This window comes from Glycine soja, chromosome 7, assembly GCF_004193775.1.
Source record: "Glycine soja cultivar W05 chromosome 7, ASM419377v2, whole genome shotgun sequence".
Classification (NCBI taxonomy): Eukaryota; Viridiplantae; Streptophyta; class Magnoliopsida; order Fabales; family Fabaceae; genus Glycine; species Glycine soja.
Window position 1 is genome coordinate 9702016 of NC_041008.1, and position 11813 is coordinate 9713828.

General features: G+C 30.1%; 2 protein-coding genes across 2 annotated transcripts; both read left to right on the forward strand.

Annotated features, from left to right (window-relative positions):
• Positions 1-1912: 1912 nt before the first annotated feature.
• Positions 1913-4216, forward strand: LOC114418661 (pentatricopeptide repeat-containing protein At3g22470, mitochondrial-like). Its single transcript, XM_028384123.1, has one exon. It carries the CDS (start codon positions 2077-2079, stop codon positions 3712-3714), a length of 1638 nt encoding a protein of 545 aa, XP_028239924.1. The 5' UTR covers positions 1913-2076; the 3' UTR covers positions 3715-4216.
• A 1585-nt stretch (positions 4217-5801) lies between these two features.
• LOC114418668 (ras-related protein RABA6b-like) lies at positions 5802-10761 on the forward strand. The gene is made up of 2 exons (XM_028384128.1): positions 5802-6270; positions 10171-10761. The coding sequence occupies exons 1-2, from the start codon at positions 6047-6049 to the stop codon at positions 10601-10603; spliced, it is 657 nt and encodes a 218-aa protein (XP_028239929.1). The 5' UTR covers positions 5802-6046; the 3' UTR covers positions 10604-10761.
• The last annotated feature ends 1052 nt before the right edge of the window (positions 10762-11813 follow it).

Sequence of the window (11813 nt, forward strand, 5' to 3'; positions counted from 1 at the left end):
CCATATATAATAAGAATCAATCAAGTAAGTGGAAGAAGATGTCTTCTCATTAATCACTTCAGAAACATAGAGTACAAAGAGACCCTGATCACAATAAACCTTCCCCATAAATACATTATTCTTAGTTATAACTATCTTATCAGACTCAAAGGATATCTTCACCCTAACCTTTCCCAACAATGCTATAGAAATAAGGTTAACTCTGGTAGAGGAAACATGTAGCACATCATTCTAAGCCAACAATTTTCCAAATGTAGCTTGAGAAGAACTTTCTTTTTTCCTTGAATTGGAATAGTTCTTGAATCACCAAGATAAACTTGTTCTTCTCCATCCTCCACAACGGTGTAGGAGGTAAACATACTCTTATTAGCATAGATGTGCCTGGTAGCCCTAGAGTCTACCACTCATTTGTTCACATTGGTGACAACATTCACTTGAAAAATGACCACAACATTCACTTTCAAGTTTCAATCAATGGAATAAGAGAAATTGCAGGTGGGATTGAATAAAATAACATAAGCCTATCTACCCAGCTAAAGGTCATTGATGAAACGTTCAAACAAAAGCTCAATAACTAGCATTCGTAGAATACGAATTGGTAATTGGTACTAGAAATTCACTAATATTAGAACACATCACAAGGCACATAGTAATACCCTACTCAACATTTTCTATCATGACACATGGTTGATAATGGTCTAATAGACTTAATTATAAAATTCTTCCCCCTATTTCTTTTATTTCATTAAATCGATTCTCTTATTTTTTATAATTCATTATTCGAGTTCTCCTATATTTTAAAATTTACCATCTGAGTTGTCAGAATTAATTTTAACCGTTAATGATTGAATTTTAAATATTGATTAGCCTAGAAAGTTAATCAACATTTTCTTTAAAAATAAGAACTTTAAGTGAAAAACATAATCCTTTACCATTACACTCAGATGCTCATTTGAATATTTAGTGTAAAATATAATATTAATATAAGTTTTATGTGAAAATAGTTCAAAATTTAAATTTTATTCTTTTTTAATTTATTATATATTTTATAATTTCATATATTATCTTTTAAAATATAATATATAAGATTAAATTCTACTTTTACATAAATTAGAATATGTATATTGATATAAATATTTTTTTTATTTTATATATTATATTTATCTTTTAAAATAATGCTTATGATTTAATGACAATATTTTTTTTATCTATATTAAGATATTCATGTTTTCTATTATAATATAGATAAAAAATAATGTCAATAAATCACATACATAAATATTTTAAAAATAAAAAAGTATTACTATTTTATTTAATTAGGTATATTTACTATATAATTTAATTCTTAAAAAAAATACATGCCTGATTAAATAAAGTTAAATATAAATAAAAATACTATTATAATAAATAATAAGAATATGTTAATATAGATAAAAATATTATTATTAAATCACATATATAAATATTTTAAAAGATAATAAAATACTATTATTTTATGAAATTATAATTTATATACAAAATATACTTTAAAAAAATTATATTATATATTTACTATATAAAATGAGTTTTAAATAATATGATAAAAATACATAAGAATACATATTTTAATTTATACAAAAATAAAATTTAATCTTATATATTATATTTTAAAAGATAATATATAAAATTATAAAAATATAATAAATTAAAAAATAAAATTTAAATTTTGAATTATTTTTACATAAAACTTTAATTAATTTTATATTTTAAACCAAATAATCAAATGGAGAATAAATATAATAGTAAAAGAATGTATCATTATTTAAGTAAAATAAGTTAAAGGTTGAATATGCTGAAGTTTTGTTCATGATTGGATTCAAATAATTAATATATTAAAATTAAGATGCAATAGTTCTGGATGATAATCCTGAGTTATTGTAGATGACCTAACGTGCCTTCCATAGTTCCATTCCATGAATAACACAGCCTTGCCTCCGTGCGCCGAAGCTGAAATCGGCGAAAACCGAACTTTGATTTCTCTCATAAACACAATCCATTCTATTGCTATTGCTTGCTGCCGACACATAACATCACAAAATGTCGTTTCCAACAAGGTTAAGGTTTTCCGTCTCTCTTTCCACTCTCAAGTTTCCCTCTTTTCTTCCAAACCCCTCACTCCCAAAACTCCATTCTCACTTTCACTCTCGACCCCCCTCCTTTGAAAATGTTGATGATGCTCTTTTCCAATTCCATCGCATGCTGTGTATGCGTCATACCCCTCCCATCATCCAATTTAACAAGATTTTAGATTCCTTTGCGAAGATGAAGCACTATCCCACTGTTGTTTCCCTCTCTCGCCGATTGGAACTCAAGGCTATTCAGCCTGACTTCTTTACTTTGAACATCCTCATTAACTGTTTCTGCCATTTGGGTCAAATCAACTTGGCTTTCTCTGTATTATCCAAGATCCTCAAATGGGGTTATCAGCCAGATACCGTAACCTTGACAACACTCATCAAAGGTCTCTGTCTTAAGGGTCAGGTCAAGAAGGCATTGCACTTTCATGATAAGTTATTGGCACAAGGATTTCGGCTGGACCAAGTTAGTTATGGGACTTTGATCAATGGGGTGTGTAAAATTGGAGAAACAAGAGCTGCCATTCAGTTGCTGAGAAGGATTGATGGGAGATTGACTGAGCCTAATGTGGTAATGTATAACACAATTATTGACTGTTTATGTAAACGTAAACTTGTATCTGAGGCTTGCAATTTATTTTCTGAAATGTCTGTCAAGGGAATTTCTGCTAATGTTGTCACTTATAGTGCCATAATTCATGGCTTCTGCATTGTTGGTAAGCTGACAGAAGCACTTGGGTTCTTAAATGAAATGGTATTGAAAGCCATCAACCCAGATGTCTATATCTATAATACACTGGTTGATGCATTGCATAAAGAAGGAAAGGTGAAAGAAGCCAAGAATGTGTTAGCTGTGATAGTGAAAACATGTCTGAAACCTAATGTTATTACTTATAATACTTTAATTGATGGCTATGCAAAACATGTCTTCAATGCTGTGGGCCTAATGGGAGTAACTCCTGATGTTTGGAGCTACAATATCATGATTAACAGATTATGTAAGATTAAAAGGGTGGAGGAGGCCTTGAATCTCTATAAAGAAATGCATCAGAAAAATATGGTTCCTAATACAGTGACTTACAATTCTCTTATTGATGGTTTGTGCAAATCTGGTAGAATCTCTTACGCTTGGGATCTTATTGATGAGATGCATGATAGAGGTCATCATGCAAATGTTATCACCTACAATTCCTTAATAAATGGTTTATGCAAAAATGGTCAGCTTGACAAGGCAATTGCATTGATCAACAAAATGAAAGATCAAGGAATTCAACCGGATATGTACACATTAAATATACTTCTTCATGGTCTATTATGCAAAGGCAAAAGACTTAAGAATGCTCAAGGGCTTTTTCAAGATCTTTTGGATAAAGGCTATCATCCAAATGTTTACACATATAATATTATAATATATGGGCATTGTAAAGAGGGGTTGCTTGATGAGGCATATGCTTTGCAGTCAAAAATGGAAGACAGTGGTTGCTCCCCTAATGCTATAACATTCAAAATAATTATCTGTGCTCTCTTGGAAAAGGGTGAGACTGATAAGGCAGAGAAACTTCTTTGTGAAATGATCGCTAGAGGCTTGCTGAAAAGATAAAGGTCACACACCTCATTTCCATATCAAATTGCATATCTATTGTTGTTGACTTTACATGAATGGTTTGTAAATTTTGTGTTTGTTTGATCAGAGGAGTTGGTTATGCAGTGGCCTCACTGCTGCTGATGTTTTTGTCATTCCACATTGGATATGCAGTGACACACCTCAGTTATCTATTAAGTTACATTTCTATTGTTGTTGAATTTATATGAATGGTTAGTATATTTTTTATCTGTTGGATCAGAGGAGTTAGGCTACACAGTGGCCTCTCTGCAGCTGATGCTTTCATAGTTCCATGTTGGATGTGAAGAGTTGATAATTTTTTATTTCTTTGCATTTTGATTGCTATAGTCGATTAGTCATATCAAAAGTATAGAAGGTGAAACTCTTTAGTTCCCTCTGAAATTTCATTTTTTATGTTAGAATTCGTTTTAAATGATTAGTAGAGGAGTTGAGAGCAATGACCTCATTGCCGGTCAAGTTTATATATTGATTTTGGTCTTGGGTTGTTGGTTGACATTTTGAATCTTGGGGTGGTTTTTATTCATCTTCCTTCGGTAATCCTAATCTCCTTACTAACTCTTAGGATCGTCCAACTCATTCATTGCTTGCTCGATGTTCGTGGGGATAGTGTTTAAGATGTAATAATAATAGAAAAAATTGAGTGCATGATATACCTCATTTGAGAAGATATATATTAACCCTTTTTATCACGGAACAAAGTATGTCAATTCAGTAGCTTCTTTCACAGTATTATATCTTCACTGCTCGATGCCTACCCATTTTATGCAGCTCTTTTTTAAATGTTGAAACGCATTTGGTTTACCATTAAAGCAGCCATCGGTAATTTTAGGAATCATTACCCTTCTACATTCTACCATGATATGGCTATGATATAATTAAACAGCAAGCATTAAACAGTTAATCTACTGGCTGATATAAGCACAATCAATGAAAAACCAATCAGTAACCACGCAACTATGAACAAACTTCCTTTCCTTTTTTTTTAAAAAAAAAATCATTCATTAGAAATATCCAACGATATATACTTATAAAAACACAAAATGCTAAAAGAAAAACATTACAACTATGCACAACAAATAGACAACAATCAATCTATTCAAAATTAAATAGCTAAGCCAGTTCTGAAATACTAAACACAACGAAGCACAAAATTAACATCCACCTACTCCAAATTGGTTGAATAATGCCATATGCCCTTCTTTGCTAATGGGCCGGGCAACTACATGGTTGGCTCTTTCAATAAGCTGTTGATGACATCCACGGGTCAGAAACAATGTTAAGGACCATTCATCATGTCTTTATCAATGGTTTCCCACGTAACTTCAAAAAATATTTATACACTTATAAAATATAATTTCTCCCTTTTGTTCTTGTATTATAATACAACTTTATCCTCAAAAATCATTATTTTGATTATCTAGTTCACTGTCAATGTGCGTCATTCACTATTTAAAATTCACAATCTAATCTGTTTGCCTATTAATGTTAGTTAGGATTAGTAATAACTTTAAAGAGAAAAAAATAAATAAATGCACACTATATTATGGATTACTTTTCATTGTACGTCAATGGTAATATATTAACATTAATTTATCTATCTATAATTATTGATGAAACTTTGCTCCCATTCTTATTATTTTCCTTGTGGGTGATGGTAATGACATGTATAGATATTTCATAATCTTTTCCTATAATTTCCACTACTTTTTATCCTTAAAATTATCGATTCAATTATCTAAATTACTACACCTTAAAATATTCATCTTTTAAATTAATTGCATGACTAATTAGCAAAGTTTCAGTTCCTTAAGTATTAAACTTTGGTTCAATTTTAAAATTTAATTTATAAAAGTAAGAAGAATTTTATCTCTGAAACCCAATTGAATTTTTTTAGACCGAAGATCTCATAAAAACTAACCAAAATCCTCACCATTAATTAGACCAACTGAAGTTGGTTATATAATAATATTAATTATTAGAATCACTTTCATATTATACCGTTTATTGTATGCATGCTAAGTTATTAATACCATTATAATTGGACAGCGCTCTCATTTGCTTTCTAACCGTGTATAAATATATGATCATGACATGACTCTGCACCCCGTTTATTAACAGCCTTCTCCCTTGTCAGTGCTATATAGTTTCATTAATTATCCAAAATATTATTTGGCTTCAAGAGTTTATCAATTCTTTCTCACCTCACCTTCTCAATAGCTTTGTTTCTTTTTGATTAATTTGACTCTCCTCTTTGAAAGGGAGGAAGAAGGGTTGAGAGACAAATTAAGAGTCATTGGAATTTTCATATATGGCTGTGGCTGATGCATTTGATGAGCAGTGTGATTACTTGTTCAAGGCTGTTCTAATTGGGGACTCAGGAGTTGGGAAGTCAAATTTGATATCAAGGTTTGCAAAAGATGAATTCAGGTTGGATTCCAAGCCAACCATAGGTGTGGAATTTGCATACAGAAACATCAAGGTCAGGGACAAGCTCATCAAAGCACAAATATGGGACACTGCCGGCCAAGAGAGGTAACTAAACTCATCATGAGATCATCATGACATGCTCCTTCTCAATGTTTGATTTCTTTTTTAACTACTCATAAATTAATCGCTATGTTTTTGTCTCTTTAATTGATTGCCCCCATCATCATCACCTTAACTCTTGTCTTGTTTGCTTTCTCTAATTTGTTTGTCCCTTTCTTTTTAATTTGTCTTCATGATCTTAGCAAATTAAAGGTAGCTACCTAGGTTGTGTTTTAGTGGTTAGGATAAAACTTAAATACAATTCTTTAGTTATAGTCTGTGTTATTTTCTAATAAGAATTGAAGTTTCACTTCATCAATTTGCATACCTTTAATGCATGTCTTTTTTATGTCTATGTGAATTATCCAAGTAAAAATTTAATTCTGATTAGAAAACAGTACAAAGATTACTTAAGAAATTCTATTCAAGTTTTTGTTCTGAAGGTTAACCAAATTACCAAATTCTTGTGCTAAGAAATAGATTAAAAGAAAATCCTTTTGAATATACAAAAAGCAGAGCAGAACTCACTTGCATGGTACTTTGGTATTTTTTATCTTGTCATTGCTGTTGGTTTCAATTCATTTCATCTTTTTTTTTTCCTTCAATGAAAAGTTGAACGCTTTTGTTCTCCAACTGGCATTTTCAATTTCAAAGTCGGTGTCCTTTGGTTTTGGGTTTGCTTAGTCTAGAAGAATTTAATGAATTAAATTAATTTGACTTTATTCTTTTTTTTTTTGTTAATGACTTGATTATTATTGGACTTTCAATCGTGTACAACTTTTCATGCCTTATCTACTTCCACACAATATCACGTCCCACCCCCTTTTTGTTAATGACTTGATTATTATTATACCTCTTTGCCTTTTCTTTGGGGATAAAAGGTAAAGAAAAAAATATAAAGAGAAAAAAAAATGAAGATATTAGATTACTTGGATAATTAAGGAGAAGAAAAAAAACGCCGCATGCTCAGTCTCTTTTGTTAACAAAACTAATCATTAGCATGCTCAGTCTCTTTTGTTAACAAAACTAATCATTAATATTTACTGATAAAAAATAAAAGAGAAAAAATATTCATAGCATTTTTTTCAATTATAACAAGGTATGTAAGGACAAAAAAGCATTTTGAACTCGGTTTTTTGCTTTTTTACAACAATGATAATGAGATTTGAATTTAACATACAAATTATCTAATCTATTCATTAGTAACTACTAAGTCGACACATAGTAGATTAATTGAATATATATTTGGTTTTGAGGTGAAAGCATATCTGGAAATCATTTCATGTGGGACCTAAAGAAATTTGATATATTTACACTGAGATTATCATGCATTGAATTCGAAGCACGGCGTAGGATTTATATTTGTTTATGGTTTATAAAGAAAAAAAATGATCATAAAAAGAACACCGTAGATCATTGAGTTGTGTAAGATTTGGTTTCCTTCTTCTAAAGTAAACTTTCGTTATCCATCCAAAAAAGTAGACGCACTTGATTTGTGACCTAACCCAAATTTTAAGACAATTTAAAGTCCATAAAACGTTTAAAATAGATTTCAGCAAAGTTAAGGTTTGAATTAAGGTTAAAGAAAAGTAGAGACGTTTGGTTTGTAAGAAAATTCTTATACTCTTTTTTGAGTGAACTCGCGATTATTTTTTTTTTTATCAAGAGCTCAAAAAATTCTTGCATCTTACGATAATTTTGAAAAAAATTAAGGGTTTTCTTTTACAGAGAGAAAGTTTAAGGTTTGAACTAAAGTATAATATCACCGACACACTCACAAAATATTTAAGTCCAATCAACCCATTTATTCTATTTCAAAAAAATGTCATTTTAAAAGTTTTAGTTTTAAATTGATTGTCACTTTTTTCTTAAAAAAATGATTTTCACTTTAAAAAGAATTGAAATTAAGCTTAAATACATTATTTATCTTCTAGAACTATATCTAGTTTTAGTCTTTCAAGTTATTTTCAAATCAATTAATCCTCTCTATTTTTAAAATTAATAAATTTAGTCAACTCCTAGCTCATTTTTTTTATATATGTCAACTCCTCTATTTTTCTTCATAAATTAAACTGATGATTAAATTGAGTTTCACTCAATATTCACTAACCAATATATCAAATTCCACCTAAAAATAGTTTTTTCCTTCTTCAAATCTTAATCTCACATCTTATAAAATTTATTAAATTTCTACTAAGCAATAATTATTATGAATGCTTTTAAAATCTTAGGCAATAATAATTATTAGTATTTAACCAGTAAAATGCTTTGACCTAATTCTTACCAACTTCCCTGATTTTCTGCTCTAATAAAAAAACAAGTGTTTGGATATGTTGACATGCACTTTAGCTCACTTAATATAATAATATATACCATTATACATTAAATATTTGAATAGACTATTACCAAACCTCCACGTGACTTGGAAAATTTGCATCTAATTTTGGATAGAGTTGGAATTAGAAAACATAAGAGAGACACTACACGGTAAAAAAAAAAATATCAATACAAAGACAGGTGTAAACCTTATGAAACTCGATAATTACTTAAGGAACTTCAGCCAATTAAAATGTTTTATCTCCTCTGTAGCATAATTGAAAAGTGACTTTGCCAGTGTAGTGTACGGTGCTTCGTCGATCGATTTGGATTATGGGAATGAAAAATAAAACGAACAGTGATATTTTTATATATTCAAAAATTATTTTTACCTCTATAACTTCATTTTTTTTTATAAAATTTTCTCTTCTATTCTGTTACTTTACCCGTGATTATCTAATTTTTTTCCTTTCCATTCCATCTTTTAAAGTGTAGATGCACTAACATCATTTTCCAAATATAAATCAGTGAATTTAAAAAAGTAGGACTCGTTCAAGAGTAAAAAGTAGAAACCAAGTTTTTTAATGCAATTATGTAATCTTAAAATAGTGCAAGGTTAATGATTGATGATGCGGGTCCATGACAAGGATTGGACACGTTCAGGCTAAGCTTAATAAGCACGGATGAAAATGATGGTGAGTAAGAACAAAATTCAAGTGGCATCAATAGGTCGAAGAAATGCATATGCATGTGATACTTTGAAGGTTTTGGTCACCAACCCCATGATCAATAGTTTGTTTCTAATTGTCCTAGCCCTAGCACACCAGACAGTCACTCACCTACACCCAAATTCATCATTTGCAGACCAAAATCTTGTACGGTTCATACTGTAAAATGCACAGCAAATAGTTTGCCTTCATCAGAATCAGATTTAACCACAAGTTTTCTTGCTTAACTGAAGTAAGGACTAGCAAATATTATATTATGAATTATATGCTAGTCGATATTTTGTTTCAATTAACATACAGGGTTTGTAAATAATCACATACAATTCATTTTAAAAACAGAAGAATATTATTATGTTTTTGGGGTGAACTAGTTTAGTTATTCTAACAATGTATAAAATTTTACACACATTCAAATTTGAATTGTATGCATAAGACTTTTCCTTTCTAATAAAAGGGTTTTAAGGAGAGAGAGAGAGAGAGAGAGAGAGAGAGAGAGAGAGAGAGAGAGAGAGAGAGAGAGAGAGAGAGAGAGAGAGAGAGAGAGAGAGAGAGAGAGAGAGAGAGAGAGAGAGAGAGAGATTTTTTTCTTTCTTTTATTCCCAAAGGGATAAAGTTTGAAAGGAGTGTTCTATCATTTTAAGCTCTATAGTCTATATCCACCAAGTAGATTTTTGTTTTATTATAATATTGGTTCTCTCTCAATTGTCGGCATTGCCTAATTTGGAGTATGAAAAGTGTTAGTAAAACACTTTTTAACATTTTTTACTGGATTTTTGGGAGTGAATTTTGCATAGTAATTACTCATATCATTTGATCTTATATTTCATTCTCAAACATATATATTTGAACAATTTTGTGGTAGGTTTAGAGCTATCACAAGCTCATACTACAGAGGAGCCTTGGGGGCAATGCTAGTGTATGACATAACCAAGAGAGCAACTTTTGTGAATGTAGGAAAATGGCTTCATGAGTTGAGAGAGTTTGGAGGAGAAGACATGGTGGTTGTTTTGGTGGGAAACAAATCTGATTTGGATCAATCAAGGCAAGTTGAGAGAGAAGAAGGAAAAGTGTTTGCAGAAACAGAAGAGTTATGCTTCATGGAAACCTCTGCTTTGCAGAATCTGAATGTTGATGAAGCATTCTTGGAAATGATCACTAAGATTCATGACATCATAAGCCAGAAAAGTTTGGAAACCAAAATGAATGGCACAGCATTAAATCTTCCTAGTGGGAAGGAGATTCATATAGCTGATGAAGTTACTGCTACTAAACAAGCTAAATATTGTTGTTCATGATTATAGCTTGCATGATGAAATTTTGCTATTTTACAAGTATCTTTGATCAACTCAGATGTTGATTCTTCCTTTTTAATTTCCCCCCTTTCTTTTTAGTTTTTCTTTGATATATGATCTCCTGGTAATTTTTTTAGAAGTGATGAATTATATTGTTTATCCTTTTTTATGTACAGATATTAGGTTCATATTTTGTTTGTGTCTGATAATGATAAAAAAAAAATACAGAATTTTATTAAATGACTTTTTTTGCGGTTTTCTTTTTTTTTTCCTTTTTGCCTTTTTCTGTTGAGGGCCTTCTGTTGGCTGTCCATGGAGTGAAAGAGAGGAGAGTAAACATTAGTAGAGATTATTATTATTAAAAATTTAGCCATAAGATAATATCAATGCTCGTTTGCATTTTAGATTAAATTTTACCTATCCACAAAATTAAAATTAGTATTTTGTTTTAAAAATTAAAGTTGAATAAGATTAATTTTCAAATTGTTAAACATAATTGAGATATATTCTTAATTCATCTCAGCCACATGTTTTACAGTGAAATGTGTGTATAATGTGAAAAATTAATTCTTGATATAAAACAAATAAACTCTTAGATAAATTTCAGGTTTAATTTGGACTATTATATAAACACTGAGTTAGTTAAAAAATGGCATAATTTTAAGGAATTCATATTAATACCAGGGCCGCCAAAAAATATCCCCAAGACCAAAAAAGAAAACATCAATAATAAACATACTCTTGGTGAAAAGAAGTGTCAAAATATAAATATTTGTTGAAGAAATCATTGTTTGTAAAGATATGAATTCAACAATTAGAATTCAATGGAGGTTGGTTCACCGTGTTAATTCTGTAAGAATTATTTAATCCAAACAGGGATACGGAATACCAACAAAATTGTAAAATAAATTGTGTACTTTTTAATGAAATTTATACAATGGCTAATAATCCTCGATACCTTTCTTTTCTCAAATTGTTACGTCCTCTCCTTCAGTGGCATCCCGCTTCTCTAGCTCTTCTACTTATCACTCGTTTGGTCAACACATTGACTTTCCTCATGTTAAATGGAACCAATGTTCAGCCTTTACAATCTGGGTAATGTGGATACATTGTTTTGTAATAAGAAAAACTAGGTGGGTGATAAATGCTTTATATGTTTTAGCATTTATCTTATATTTTTCATTATTTAGAAAAAAAAATTAATCACTTTTAT

Coding starts and splice junctions, on each gene's coding strand:
- LOC114418661 (XM_028384123.1), top strand. CDS start 2,077: ATGTCGTTTCCAACAAGGTTAAGGTTTTCCGTCTCTCTTTCCACTCTC.
- LOC114418668 (XM_028384128.1), top strand. CDS start 6,047: ATGGCTGTGGCTGATGCATTTGATGAGCAGTGTGATTACTTGTTCAAG. Junction 6,271..10,170: donor GACACTGCCGGCCAAGAGAG/GTAACTAAACTC, acceptor ATTTTGTGGTAG/GTTTAGAGCTATCACAAGCT.